The sequence below is a fragment of the Plasmodium vivax genome, chromosome 7, assembly GCF_000002415.2.
Source record: "Plasmodium vivax chromosome 7, whole genome shotgun sequence".
NCBI lineage: Eukaryota > Apicomplexa > Aconoidasida > Haemosporida > Plasmodiidae > Plasmodium > Plasmodium vivax.
In genome coordinates, this window is record NC_009912.1 from 345,931 (window position 1) to 360,633 (window position 14,703).

The 14,703-nt window shown below is 46.3% G+C and overlaps 3 protein-coding genes across 3 annotated transcripts, besides 6 other annotated features; 2 read left to right on the forward strand and 1 right to left on the reverse strand.

Annotated features, from left to right (window-relative positions):
- Window positions 1-75: 75 nt before the first annotated feature.
- On the forward strand, window positions 76-4,137 carry PVX_098910 (exoribonuclease, putative; the record flags this gene model as incomplete). The annotated part of the gene is made up of 1 exon (XM_001614581.1): window positions 76-4,137. One exon carries the CDS (start codon window positions 76-78, stop codon window positions 4,135-4,137), a length of 4,062 nt encoding a protein of 1,353 aa, XP_001614631.1.
- Window positions 1,383-1,424: a microsatellite.
- A 640-nt stretch (window positions 4,138-4,777) lies between the features above and the next one.
- Window positions 4,778-4,803: a microsatellite.
- A 988-nt stretch (window positions 4,804-5,791) lies between these two features.
- On the forward strand, window positions 5,792-7,988 carry PVX_098915 (hypothetical protein, conserved; the record flags this gene model as incomplete). The annotated part of the gene is made up of 1 exon (XM_001614582.1): window positions 5,792-7,988. Exon 1 carries the CDS (start codon window positions 6,423-6,425, stop codon window positions 7,986-7,988), a length of 1,566 nt encoding a protein of 521 aa, XP_001614632.1. The 5' UTR covers window positions 5,792-6,422.
- Window positions 7,909-7,971: a microsatellite.
- An 869-nt stretch (window positions 7,989-8,857) lies between the features above and the next one.
- Window positions 8,858-11,288, reverse strand: PVX_098920 (hypothetical protein, conserved). The gene is made up of 3 exons (XM_001614583.1): window positions 11,151-11,288; window positions 10,886-11,035; window positions 8,858-10,765 (listed from the first exon to the last, which is right to left on the reverse strand). The coding sequence occupies exons 1-3, from the start codon at window positions 11,254-11,256 to the stop codon at window positions 9,339-9,341; spliced, it is 1,683 nt and encodes a 560-aa protein (XP_001614633.1). The 5' UTR covers window positions 11,257-11,288; the 3' UTR covers window positions 8,858-9,338.
- Window positions 11,289-11,949: 661 nt separating this feature from the next.
- Window positions 11,950-11,971: a microsatellite.
- A 1,460-nt stretch (window positions 11,972-13,431) lies between these two features.
- Window positions 13,432-13,568: a microsatellite.
- A 90-nt stretch (window positions 13,569-13,658) lies between these two features.
- Window positions 13,659-13,694: a microsatellite.
- Window positions 13,695-14,703: the final 1,009 nt, after the last annotated feature.

A 14,703-nucleotide genomic window follows, 5' to 3' on the forward strand; every position in this document is an offset into this window, starting at 1 on the left:
TTTCCCCCCGAGAGTTTACCCCCAAGAGTTCCCCCCCGAGCAGGCGACGGATAGACGAGACCAGGCGCGCGAAGCATGGGAGTACCCACCTTCTACCGATGGCTGGTTACGAGGTACCCAAAAATAGCCAAAGCAACCTACGAGACGAGAGACAGCGATGTGTACGCGAGGAGAACGAAGATCCGCGACGGGCACCGCGATGGGCACCGCGACGGGCACCGTGATGGTGAGGGGAAGGCCACCTATAGAGTACCAGACCTGAGCGATTACGTAAACAACACAGATGAAACCCACTGCTCAGACAACATAAATGGCTACTTTGACAATTTGTACCTTGACATGAACGGAATAATTCACCTGTGCTCCCACAGTGATAATAGCAAGAGAGCCAAAAGTAACGAAGAAATATTTTTAAATATCTTCTTGTACATAGAACGTCTCTTCGATATAATCGAGCCGAAGAAACTTCTCTACATGGCCATTGACGGAGTAGCTCCCAAGGCCAAAATGAACCAGCAGAGGAGTCGAAGGTTTAAGTCTATCCTCTGCTCAGAAATTGAAAGAAATGCCTATATCCAATTGAGGGAGAAATTTTTATCCGAAAATCGAGTAGTTCCAGAGGAGTTCACCTTCTGGGATAGTAACATTATAACGCCAGGCACCCAGTTCATGTACGAATTGTCAGTTGCTTTGAAATATTTTGTGGAGCATAAAATTACAAATGATGAGAAGTGGAAGAATATTGTGGTCATTTTTTCTGATGCTAATGTGTGTGGAGAAGGGGAACATAAAATATTTAATTTCATAAAATCGCAGAGGGCTCAGCCGGGGTACGATCCTAACACGAGACATGTAATTCACGGGATGGATGCTGACCTAATTATGTTATCGCTAGCTAGCCATGAGCCGTATTTTTACATTTTAAGGGAAATTATTATCTTAGATTCTAAGGGAGAGGAGAAGGTGCAGAATAAAGACTTCGTGGGGATGCTCAAGAGCAAGCAGGATTTACCCCTCTGTACCACCCACATGAGAAAAACCAAAAGAATGTACACCAAATATAATGACCCACATTATGCGAACATAAGTAGAAGCCACAACTGTTTGATTAACAGTGAAAATTGGAACGAATTGCAAATTTTAGACTTAACCATTTTGAGGGAGTACCTTTCGAAGGACTTCTTCTTCGACTCGACTTACAACTTGGAAAGGTGCATTGACGATTTTATTTTCATTTGCTTTCTCTGTGGAAATGACTTTCTGCCACATTTGCCTTCCATTTCGATTGCCGCGGGGAGTATAGACCAGCTAGTTTTGCTATACCAGAAGGTGCTGCCCGTGCTGGGGGACTACCTAATTAACGAGGGGAAAATCAATTTGAAGCCCTTTTCCAAATATGTGTCCTTCATCGCGGAGGTCGAAAGGGAAACGTTCATTTCGCAGTACGATTTTAAGAAGAAGAGGGAAAAGAGGGACCAGCAGAAGGACTCCCTAAAGAGGGTTAAGTGCACCGATGAGCAAAATGATGGCTCCGGCAACATCGCCGCCATGCTGGCGGATGCTCCGAGAAACAGTCGCGATTGTAATAATGTGGGTGCGGAACATGGTAATTCAAGTAGAGGAAGTATACAGTTTAAGGACGTCAACGTGAGGAAGGGCAGCGGTCAGAGCGACGCCATGGTAGGGGCCACCCAAGCGGGGGCAGCCTCAGCGAGCTCGCTCACCTCCGCGGCCACGCCTGCACCTGTGAATAAGAAGATGCTATACGAGTCCAAAATACAGAGCATGCAGCCGATTAGGAACTTCAAATTTAAGGAAAAGAAGGGCGAGAAGAGCATCAACTTCCTCGTGCGCCCGGCGTCGTCTTCCATTTCGGAGCAGGCGCCCAACAACGAGCCGTCCTCTTCGCAGAGCGTCATCGAGGAGGAGGCCCCATCATCGGGGGAGGCGGCACAATGTAAGGCTCAACCCAACGGGGAGGCGGCAGCACAACCGGGGGGCGCTCCCCCCAAAGGAGACCTCCAACGGGACGTGGAAGACGAGGAAACCAAGCGGATCAACGACATTAACGAGTTTAACATGCTCCTTAAGGAGGCGATCAAAAAGGCAAACGAATGTGAAAACCCGAAGGAGGACGTAGAGCTTGGGGGGGATGAAAACCCAGAATTGATCAGAATAAAATACTACAAGTCGAAGTTTCATTTAGACGAGACCGACTATGTAGACGACTTCGTGAAAGAAGTGGTGTACAAATACATTGAGGGGTTGGCCTGGGTGCTTTCCTATTATTTCCAATCCTGCCCCATGTGGCATTGGTACTACCCCTACTACTATGCCCCGCTGTCTTCAGACCTAATCATTGACAATGTGAATTTCACCTTCCAGAAGGACGAGCCGATTCTTCCCCTTGAGCAGCTACTGTGTGTGTTGCCCTCGAATTCGAGTCACTGCCTACCGAAGGGGTACCGAGAGTTAATGGTCAGACATGATTCCCCCATTATAGATTTTTACCCGAAAACTTTTAAGGAGGAAGAAAACGGGAAGAAGTACAAATACCAGTGGGTTATCCTTCTGCCTTTTGTAGACAAGGAGAGGATTATCAAACATGCCAGAGAGCTGAATGACACCTTGACGGAGGAGGAGAAGAAGAGGAATCGCAGGGGGATGAACAAAATTTATATGAACTGCTCACACGCTCTTTCGAAGCAGATTACCAAGTCGATAAAGGCCTACGTGAAGGAAATGAAGGGGGGGGTTGAGAAGAAGCACGAGGCGGATGCGAGTGGCAATGCGAATGCTAATGCGAATGTGAGCGCGCCCGCTGGCAGTACCGTCGACGGGGGGCCGACCCACGAGGGAGACGCGGTCGCGCAGCAGCAGAAGGGGGGCGGCACCGCAAACAACACCGCAAACAGCAACAGCAGCGGAAACGCGTACGACCATTTTTTCAAGAACATGAACCTGACCATCCAGATAAGCAACAACCGAGAGATGAACCTGTTTGGCTACCTCAACTGCAAACACGAAGACAGCGACGTTAACATTTTAAAGAAGATTTTTAAATTCTCGTCCAATTTTTCCACCACGTGCAATAGCGCGTTCTTCGTCCAGCCAGAACTTATAAAGCACCGCTCATCCCTTTTGCCAAACCATAGGAGACCAAGGAAGGTGCTCACCGTGGTTGACATCAACAACGAGGAGAGGAAACTCAGGTTCAACGCGCCCGCGGCCAAGAGGATGATCTTGAACAGCCTAAGTACCAACCACCCGCATATTTACTCCTACGCGAAGGGGAGCCAGCCGAGGAGTCACGTCATAAATTATGGGGGCGGCGGTTACGGGGGTGGCGGCCACGGAGGAGGTGGCTACGGAGGTGGCTACGGAGGTGGGTACGGAAACGGAGGTTATGGAAACGGAGGTTATGGAAACGGAGGCTATGGAGGTGGCGGTCACGGAGGTGGCTACGGAGGAGGCGGCTATGGAAGTGGTGGCTACGGAAGTGGCGGCTACGGAAGCGGCGGATACGGGGGCCACGTTGGCCGGGACCACCGAAACAACTACGGCAGCGCGAATTACAGCTCGCACGCGGGTGCCCCCAAGAACCACGCGCCCTACCACCACGGCCCAAATTACCAGGGCCACCAAAATCATCAAGCCCATCAAAGTCAAAATCAGAATAAAAATCAAAATCCCAGCTACGGCAACAGTTACCCCCCGCAGACCTACAAAAACGTGGTCATGCACAAGGTCCCGAAAAATGCAGCCCCGGCACACACGTACGACAGCAAAAAGGAGAGCAGCTATAACAGCGCCTACGACAGTAGCTATGCATCCCATAGAAACCCGCCCAGCAGGGAGAACCCGAACTATGACGCGCCATATAACACTTCCCACAATTCGAGGTACAAGAACGAGAGCCGTGGTGGGTATGGAGGTCACGGAGGGCACACCCATGGCAATTACAAACACCACGGGGGGTATGGAAACTATGGCAACCATAACAGCAGCCATAACAGTGAAGTCAACCAGCACAAGCGAGACACCTTCAAAGGCAGCGCGCAAAACGGCGCGCCAGGGATCAACAAGAAGGCCAACTACAACGGCAGATCCGTGCCGTATAAGGACAGGGAATACTGATGCAAATCGGACCAAATGTGAGTCTGCACGCATATATAACCTCCCAGCGCGTAACTTTCCAGGGGGAAGCACAAAGTACGGCATGTTAGCCCCTTCCCCTTTTTATCCCATTAATGCAAAAATGAAATGCAAATTAACTTCCTTGTTAGTGTTTTTTTTTTTTTTTTTTTTTCATTTTACACATTTGGGTTTAATGAAAAGCGCATCCATTGAGTTACACACAACTATTTCTTAGCAGTTACGTCGAAGTACGCATTTATTAGTAAAAGTTATTTGTGTGAATAATGTTCCACCATTTAGACATTCCCCTCTTAGCACATTTTTACGTAATGCCAAATGGTTTTCAAGTCATCTTCATCTTCATCTTCATCTTTCTTTTTTTTTTTTTTTTTTTTTTTTTGTGTTCATTTTTGTTGTGCAATAATAAGCGTTGTACGTGCATATATATATATCTACATGTGTGTGTTTGTGGGCACTTGTACCATCGGCGTGGGTATGCCGGTATTCACGCGTCCATATGCACACACAAGTACTACGTACATATGCCACATTTTCACAAAAAAAAAAAAACATTATAAAAACATTTTAACCATTTTTAAATAGAAATATGTATAAATTTTGTTGTTGTTCCCCATTTTGTGAGGTTGGCCCCGCTCACACGAACGCAAGTCTTTTTTGCGAGTTTAAAAGGGTAAAGCGGACGATCCTTATTCGGTTGCCTTCGCGATGATTTAAAGCCCATGCTTCGCTCTTTCCCTTTGAAGGGCAACAGGGGAAGATGCCTTTTTTTTCCTAAAAATGGATCGGCAAATACGTACCCCCTTAAGACGTTCCCACCACATATGTTTACAATTTTCACAATTTGGAAGTCGACTAAGTGGTCCAAATAGCATTAATTTGAAGCTTAAATGGCCTCAGTTTTGCGCACATGTGTGTTTGCCCATTTGTTCGTCCAATTGTTCACTGATTACACCTCTTACGCTTCGAACATGCAACCCTTGTAGGTGTACAACATGGAGCACACCACCATTTGCCTTATTTTTCGCAAAAATGGAAAGCCTCGCTTCACCGAAATGTACCCCCGAAGGGGTGATTAAATTATTGCCATAAGGAAGACTTAGGTTTTACTGTTCCGTTCGAAATAGTGCAAATAAAACCCAAGTGTGCAAATGTGCCTTTGTCCATTAGCAGCGTTTCGTTATGAACGGGTCAGGTTAAATTTTGCTTTTGTGCTGCCTTTTGCGGGGGAAAAAAAAAAAAGAAAAAAAAAAGCTACATTTAGCTGTTATACCTGAACAGACAGGGAAAAAAAAAAAAAAAAAAAAAGTTTATTTATTTAGCTATACAATGTTTAGGTTAATAAAAAATTCTGACTTCATTTTGCACCTGCACGGAGCGCCCTGAGAAACAACAATAATTCTACTATTTTGCCTGACCATTTTAACAAATGTATTAAAAAAAAAAAAAAGTAGCCAAAAGTGTTAAACCTATATGCTTAAATTGTTTTAAAAAAAAAAATTCCAAAGTTGCTGTATCTACACATTTTAGCTAACTTTTCACCGATTTTTGCAGAAAAAATGCTGTTTTTCACACGAGATAGAAGAAAAAAAAAGTGACACTCATATTTCCTTAAACGTGGTTTGCCTTTATTTTTCACTTGTTAACAATTCTCAATTTTGGCCATTTTTTCCTACGACGTTATTTCACTTTTGTCACATGCTATGTGTGTGAAAAAAAAGGCTCACAACAGATTGCGCGTGTGTACTGCACGTATTGTATGAGCAGACGGTTGTGTTCGCACGGTTGTAACCTCGAAGGCGCAATCGCAACGACACGACATGTGAAGGCGCGATGCGCGTTGTCCCTTCTCACCATTGCACTTGTCCAAATACAACAGTTCCAGCCCTTTTGTAGACACATGTGTTTGTTTACCCCTCCCCAAGGACATGCACTTGGCCCACTTTGTAGAAATAGCACACCCCCTCAATGATTTGACACCTCTCCCCCCCCGTTCATAGAAATATCACATCCTCATGTTTAATTTAAGCATGTGAATTACGTGGCTCTTTAGTCTTTTTTTTTTTTTTACTAGAATGTACATAATTTTTTTGTTTTAAAAAGTGATAAGGAGAGGAAATATATATTTTTTTTTGTCGCCATTGTAGTGTTACTTACATGTAAACCTCTGCTTTACATTTTGTAAAAAAAAAAAAACGCTGCAGTGAACTTCGCCCCAATTTTGGAGTACCCCTTTTCAACCGTGTTTCACAATAAGTACCCTCAATATGGAAATAATTGCAGAGAAACCCAAAGTGAAATTTAATTTCGCGTCTGAGGAATACAAAAACTGTGACAGTTCTGATTACTCAGAGTGTGCGGAAGACTATGGCAGACCAAATGGGAAGGACTATTTTTATGCTAATAGAATTTTGTCTTTGGATAGGAACAGTGAACAGAGGAGGAAGGAATCCCCCAGTAAGCGACCAGGGTTATGTGTAGATGAAATTTGCACGTGCGGCTTTCACAGATGTCCCAAAATAGTAAAGTCATTACCATTCGATGGGGAAAGTAATTATCGAAGCGAGTTTGGTCCCAAGCCGCTGCCGGAGCTACCGCCTAGGCAAGAAGCTAAGTTGACGAGGTCACTGCCATTCGAGGGAGAAAGCAACTATAGAAGTGAGTTTGGCCCAAAGCCTCTACCTGAGCTACCCCCAAGAGTTGAACAGAAGCCTCCCAAATCGCTTCCTTTCGATGGGGAGAGTAACTACCGGAGTGAATTTGGCCCTAAGCCTCTACCTGAGCTACCCCCAAGAGTTGAACAGAAGCCTCCCAAATCGCTTCCTTTCGATGGGGAGAGTAACTACCGGAGTGAATTTGGCCCTAAGCCTCTACCTGAGCTACCCCCAAGAGTTGAGCAAAAGCCTCCCAAATCGTTGCCATTCGAGGGAGAAAGCAACTATAGAAGTGAGTTTGGACCTAAGCCTCTACCTGAGCTACCCCCACGCGTTGAACAGAAGCCTCCCAAATCGCTTCCTTTCGAAGGGGAGAGTAACTACCGAAGCGAGTTTGGGCCCAAAGCGCTGCCGGAACTACCTCCAAGAGTTGAACAGAAGCCTCCCAAATCGCTTCCCTTCGAAGGGGAGAGCAACTACCGGAGCGAGTTTGGCCCAAAGCCTCTGCCCGCATTACCCCCCAGGGTAGAAACCAAATTGGTGAAGTCGCTTCCGTTCGAGGGCGAAAGCAACTATAGGAGCGAGTTTGGGCCCAAACCACTGCCGGAACTACCTCCAAGGGTTGAACAGAAGCCCCCCAAATCGTTGCCATTCGAAGGGGAGAGCAATTACAGAAGCGAGTTTGGGCCAAAACCGCTGCCCGCATTACCCCCCAGGGTAGTAACCAAGTTGGTGAAGTCGCTTCCTTTCGAAGGGGAGAGCAATTACCGGAGCGAGTTTGGGCCAAAGCCTCTACCTGAGATTCCCCCACGGGTTGAACAGAAGCCTCCCAAATCGCTTCCCTTCGAAGGGGAGAGCAATTACCGGAGCGAGTTTGGGCCAAAGCCTCTACCTGAGCTTCCCCCACGCGTTGAACAAAAGCCTCCTAAATCGCTTCCGTTCGAAGGGGAGAGCAATTATCGAAGCGAGTTTGGACCGAAGCAGCTTCCAGAACTACCGCCTAGACAGGAAGCGAAGTTGACAAGGTCGCTACCATTTGAAGGGGAAAGCAGCTACAGAAGTGAGTACGTACGGAAGGCTATTCCTATCTGCCCAGTTAATCTGTTGCCCAAATATCCAGCCCCGACCTACCCGTCCGAGCATGTGTTTTGGGACTCCGCGTGCAAAAGGTGGTATTAGTGGTCCACCTACAAGTGAGCCCCTGCAATGTATGGAGAAGGAAGCAATTATTTCAATCTAGAAGGTGCGCAGAGCCTCCAATGTATCGGAAGACAGTGGATAGGGCGAGCTAGCCAAATTGTTAAATGTGTCACGGTGGTCTTCACATCGGGCTATGTAAATTGTTTCTCTTTAACTGGAAAAAGGAGGTGTCTTTTTTGGCCCCTCTTTGTTCATATTTTTGTTCATATTTTTGCTCCTATTTTTGCTTCTCTCCTTTTTGCCGCTCTCTTTTGCCGCTCTCTTTTGCCGCTTTTTTTTCTTATAAGCCCCAACTGGCGCTTCTCCCCCTTCAGGAGCAGCACCTGGAGGAGTGCATCATACTCTGTACCTAATTTGTGTGCGACTGCTCGAGGTGGACTGCTTGAAGTGGACTGCCCGTGGTGGACCATCCCGTAGCCCCCCCATTTGTGCATTATCACTTTGCATCAACAAGAATTCGAGCACGTCTAACTTTATGCCACGTGTAGAGGCAAATTGTTTAGCCTCTTTGCGAATAAGTTGGAAAAAGAGACGAGGGGCATCCCAGTGGGAGGGTCGACGGATGGAAGAACCACTCATCTGTCAGCTGAGCAGTTTCTCCGTTTTTCCCTTTTACCTCAATTTTTAAAATTTCGTTTTTTCGAACTGCCTAGTGGTGTTTGCACCATCTGCTTATGTGACGAAGTGCGTGAGTAGCACCGCTGATGGGTTGAACGCACGCAGGTGTAACTGGCGTCACTTTGGTGAGACCCTACGAAAGAGGGGGAGGGGCACACATGGAGGGAGTCCCTTTTCCTTCTCCCCTACATCACCCCCTTTCGCGATAACTATATGAACAGGTAAAGGTGGGTGCTAGGATCAATACGTTTAAGGGGGTTCGCGCGAAGGGGCATATATGTAAACACACAAAAAAGGTTAGCAGACGTAAAGCGGTGCAGACACAGAAAAAGGGGGTGGGGAGCCAATCGGCGAGCAATCCACAAGTTGCAACAAAACAAGGTGCGCTGGAAGATGCAGGGGTGGTCGTTAAAAAGGGGAAGCACGCCTCTGCACAGTCCCAAGTGACACAAAAAAATAAAGTAAAAAAAAAAGAGAAACACGGGGGGGGGTGTGAAGGAGTCAGAGGTGTGGCCACTGAGATGAGCTGGGCCAATCGCTCGCCCTTCGAAAGTGAGTCCATGCCAGGGAGGCCCACGCTATAACCCTACAATATAACCCCACGCTATAACCCTACAATATAACCCCACGATGTAACCCTACGATGTAACCCTACGATGTAACCCTACGATGTAACCCTACGATGTAGGTGTGCCTTCCCCCCCTCCACCTCTACAACTCGTTGTTGATGTAGTCCAGGTCGAAGTCCCGCCTGACGTACTCCTTCACATGCGTGATGTCCTCCCTGGACCTGAGTTTCTTGAGGAGGATGTTCAGCTTGGTAACGACTTGAATGACTTCCCCGATGGAGAGTCGATTCACCGTCTTGGAGACGTCTCTCAGAACATCCAGGAAGAGGAGTTCCTTCAACTCGTAGGAGGCAACCTGGGCAGAGTTCTTAATCAGGCCATAGAGAAGAAACTCATACATGATATAATTTGCGTCATCTTTATTTAGGTACAATTTGAAGAAGTCGATTAGGGGGGTGAATAGCATTTTAAATTTTGAGTTGTTATAAACATTATATAGCATCAATTGGAAGATATTGCCCAAACTCTCCAAGGCATAATTATAATTGTTCTTATTTATATCTCCTGTGGTGGCAAAGGCATTCAGAATGGCAGTCAGCATATCCGTCACGTGCTTCTTCACATGCTCATCGTTGTCAAATTCAAAATCATTTATTACAGAGAAGTAGTTTTGAACCAGCACTTTGTTCTTTGTGTAGAAGGTACCATTCAGCTTGAGCAATTTTTCGATGTCCTTTATCATTCTTGTAATTTGCGTTTCGTAGGAGGAGGTGTACTCCTTGGAAATGAAAAATTTGTATCGATTTTGCGCTGGGTTCATCATGATCTTCGGGTTCAGGGTGACTACGTAGAATGGGGACTGCTTCATTTTGCTGTGGATGTATGCGTTTTCGTTGAACTCGTATTTGTGCTGGGTGCCATCACTGGGAGTGCCATCATTGTGGTGGGTGCCTTCACTGGGGGAGTCCTCCCCGTAGGAGCTGAAGAAGCGCTTCTCGAAGCTCCTGGAAAAGTCCGCCTCGCCTACAAAATTGTAGTACTCAAAAATGGCCTCCTTCATCTGGTGGTTTAAGTTATCCATTAGGATGACCAGCGTGGAGGAGTCCATGTACGGGTACACGTAGTACAGCAAGGCCACCGGGTACTTGTGACTGACGATGAGCACATCTATCACTTGGTTGTTTCTGTTTTGGTAAATTTTTGTAATTAAATCTAGTGTGCCGTGTATGTACTTCTCCTCATCTCCCTCATCATCTTTAAGGCAGTAGAATTCCACTCCCTTCAGCAGTAACAGACACCTATTATTTTTGTGGAAGAAATAATTTTTACACACTTCTACATCTTCCTCTACAAAAATTACATTCTCATGCCTGTCAATAATTGCTGATGCGATGCTGTTCAGCCCTATTTGCAGTATGAACAAGTCGCTGTCCGTGTACTGCTCGATTAGCTTCCTCGTCGTGGCTAGGAACTCCTTGTTTTCTCGGTCCCACGTCCTTTCCACGACGCCTTCGAGGGCCTCTACATTCTCGGGGTTCACGCGATCCGACCGGAGAGACTCCAGCAGGTCTGCGAGGGGGGGGGAGCGGCTATACAGGGGGAGCGGCTATACGGGGGGCACTCTTACGTGCAACGATCGAACGTGCAAATGTGCGGCGTGGCCCCGCTGACAACGCGCGAGACACCTACCCAGCGAGGAAGACACCTTACGTAGAACGTAGTTCTTCACGCCGCTCAAAAACGTGGACGTCTTGCAGGTGACGCTGAACAGGAAGTTGTTTTCCTTCACCTTGATGAAGTCGTTTATGTTATTTTTGTCCAAGGAGATGTATCTGTTTCCTGGGGAAAGAAGCGGGCGGTTATCAACATAAGCGTGGAGGGATGGGCTAGCAAACATGGCAGTTACGCTCAGCGCTGCCTTCAAAGCGGCGCTCTCCTGCGGAGAAAAACATACCGCCCACTTCGGGGGACACGTTTAAATTCCCTTCGATAATTTTCGATTCATTAGGCAAAAAAAAAACCGTCGTCAGCGAATAGCAGGCAGCCAGAAATTTATACATCTTTCCAACTTCGCGCCAGTTTATTTTTCGAGGGCCTTTCTCGCATGTTCCTTTTTGCGCTCGTTGCTTGGGGAAGCGTGGGCAAGCGAACGGACGAAGCAGAGGTGGGCAAGCAAAGGAACGGAAGTAAAGGCGGTGGAGCAAAGGAACGGAAGCAAAGGCAGTAGAGCAAATGCGGTGGAGCAAAGGCGGAGGCTTGCACGGGACTATTTCGCCAAAAAGGAGAGTTCTCTTCTCGTGTGTTGGGTCAAATTGGCGGGGCGCCCATCAGCGAATTGGAGCTACCTTTCCCCAGGCAGGAGTTCCTCACGCGAGGGATACTCACACACACGCACATGCATATATATATATGTATAAGCATATGTACACGCGCCTACCTTCCTCACCCCCGCGTGCGTGGCCTTTTTTTTTTTTTACACACAGATATGATGGCTCCTAGCATGTGCGGTCATTTCGGCCAACAGTGAACTTCCAAAGAGAGTCACAGCGTAAAATTATTTGCAGCAAAAGGGAAATGGTGTAAAGGTGTGCCCCTCTCTCCTGTTCTGCGTCAATTTTCCGATGGTTTTTTTTTTTTTTTTTTTTCCCCCTATGATCGTTATTGATTACTCTTCTTGCGGAGGAGATTAACCAAGTGGTAGCGATACCTTCGCGGGGCCCAAATGGTGCACGCGCACAGTCGGCAAAAGCATACACATGTGAATGCTTGCGCTTGAGCGTTATTCATAATGGGCGCCTTTTTTCATAATGATTGATTCTCACCGTGTTGGCTTTTGAATAGGAGGGGAAATGTCTTTACCGGGTGCAGTGCTCGGGGGATGTTCCACTTGTTTTTACAAAAGAGGGCAACCTGGCGGACCTATTTGCGAAACGTTCTCTCCCCTTTTGGGTGAAAACCCCACACCGCGAAAGAACAAGCAGGGGAGTGTAGCCCTACGGTGATGAGCTAGATGGCTACATGTGCTTGCCTGTTCAGAGTACACTTGCCCAATGCAGGGTCTCATTTCCCGGTAAATCTCCTCCAGGACCATTTTGCGCTTACTTTCACGGTTGTCTCTTTTTTTCTTTCTCCCTGCACCTTACATGTGCTCTCCTAGTTGGTGAGCTGGACCCTACACACACAGCAACACATACACAACGCGTACGCCCACGTGTGTGCATGTTCCAGTGCACGCCTATTGGGGTGGTTCTCCTTTGGGGGGGAAGCGGTACGCCACCGACGAAGCCACATGACCACGTGACCACTTGTTGTGCGCAAAAATAGGGGGACAAGTAAGTGCGTTTAGAATGGAAGGCAAATTAACAGTGCATACGAAAAGTTTGCGATGGGGCAGGTTAGCACATTCTTACATGCACGCATGATCATAAACCCTATTCGAGACAAACGAAGAGGTTAAAAACTGCCTCTTTTTTTTTTCCTTGCGCATTGTCATGCTGCGTTTCCCGTGCACCCCTTGCCAGGCCAGCTTCTCCATATGGACAGAACAGAACTTCCTTTTTCCTCTTTGTAACCCATTTCGTTTATTTGCGCACATTGCAGATTCGTTTCGTAAGGGGGCGTACTGCGTGGATCACTTATAGGTGTAAGGTGGCACTGAGTAGGGTTGGCGCTGAGCAGGCCTGGTAAGTTTTCCCCCTCTGTCGCGTTCACGCTTTATGCGGATTTTATACTGACAGTGGGTTGCCTGGCATGGCGGAGAATCAAAGTATGGGGAAAAAGAAAGGTATGCTCCCCTTTGGTATTTCCATTTTGAATACCAACCTGTTTCTTCTTCGCGATGGCCCATACCGGTATCGCTAATTTACTTTTCCACGGAAATATGGGATGCAGCTAAGCATGGAAGAATTATCTTTTTAAAAAAGTGGAAAAATAAAAACTTGCAACTGAATGAACAAGTGAGCATACACCATACATTGTTAAAAAAGCGTCACCCTTTAATGTTCACAAAATGAAAGTAAAACTAAAACACATTTGGTTGGTTCCCCATTTTTGCGGCTGAATCCGCGTCGCACTGTATGTAGCATATTCCCTACTTGGCAATTTTGAAATCACCTTTGCGTGGCGGCATTTTTTTTTTTTTTTTTTTTACAGTTCGCGTGAAAAATTAATCTAAATGACATCGCTACAAATTTGAAATGGTACAAATTTAGCGTATCCCCCGCCTCGTAGGAGCTATTTTTACCCGATTTTAACGAATTTGCCTTTTTATCCTCATTTTAAAAAAATTTTAAAGCGTAGAAAAAGAGGAGAAACAAATATTATAAGTATATGTATAAGTACGCATTTGTTAGCCGTTTTTTTTTTTTTTTTTTTTTTTTACCGTGATTATTTGCTTTCCTCTGCTGCGAACAGCTGATTGTTTGATACTCGCCGATTGCGCATCTCGCGTAGGGAATGCATATATACATGTAGGTACCAGCTGCAAAGCGGCAAAGTTGCAAATCGGCAAAACGACTGTATGCCGCTGCAAGCACGCACCCCAAAGAATTAACCCCTTCCTGATATGTTGCTACGAAAATTCCGCGCCTCCAAGCGAAACATCACCAAATCAACACTTCGAATTGACCATTTGTAGTTTACCCTCCTTTTTTTAAATTTCCTACAAAGGTACGCGCGTGAAAATGTATATGTGACTATCCTCCGTCTGCCTGTTCATTCCCCTTTGTTAACACCCAGCGTGCCGTACGTGTAGGCACTTTTAAGTGAAGTCCTCGTGCCACTCCGCCGTCTTCCGTCCGCCCGTTCGCGCGCGCAAGTGTACATATACATGTGCATATGTACTATGTATGCATTCGTTTGTGCCGCCAAAACAGCTCTGTTTTTTTTTTTTTTCCCGTGTGGCAGCGCATCGCATATGTGTACACTCCCCGTGACTGAATTTTTGCTCATAATTGCGCGGAAAAGAAAAAGAATTCGCAGTGCCGGCTTCGCGACATCATTTTTTAGCGAACCAGACTTGCTTCCACATGTACGTGTAGTTATATTTCCACATACGTAGCAGCCGAGGCTGTGTTTTTGTGTGTACAGAAGATTAAGTCTTTTTCTTTTTCTTCTTCTTTTTTTTTTTTTTTTTTTTTACTCCTCATAGTGCGTCCCCTTTCACACGCATGCGCTTCGATTGGTACATCATCAGTACAGTTATAACGGACTGTGCCGACCCTCTACATTGATCGTTTTGCAACGTCGTCTTGCAAACCGAGCCACACGTAGATTTAGCAATTTTCGTGTATACATTTGGAGGAATAAAAAAAAAAAAAATTGCTTCATTTTTTGGGTAACTCGCCGTCTTTTTTTTAATTCCGTTTCTTTAAATTTATTCATGTGATTATATGTGCCCACCTGCAAAGGTGCCGTGCCTACCCCACCGCCATATGTGACGGTTAACACACGGACGGAGTGTATACCTACCAGCATGTACATGTGTGGTACACTACATTTATGTTAAC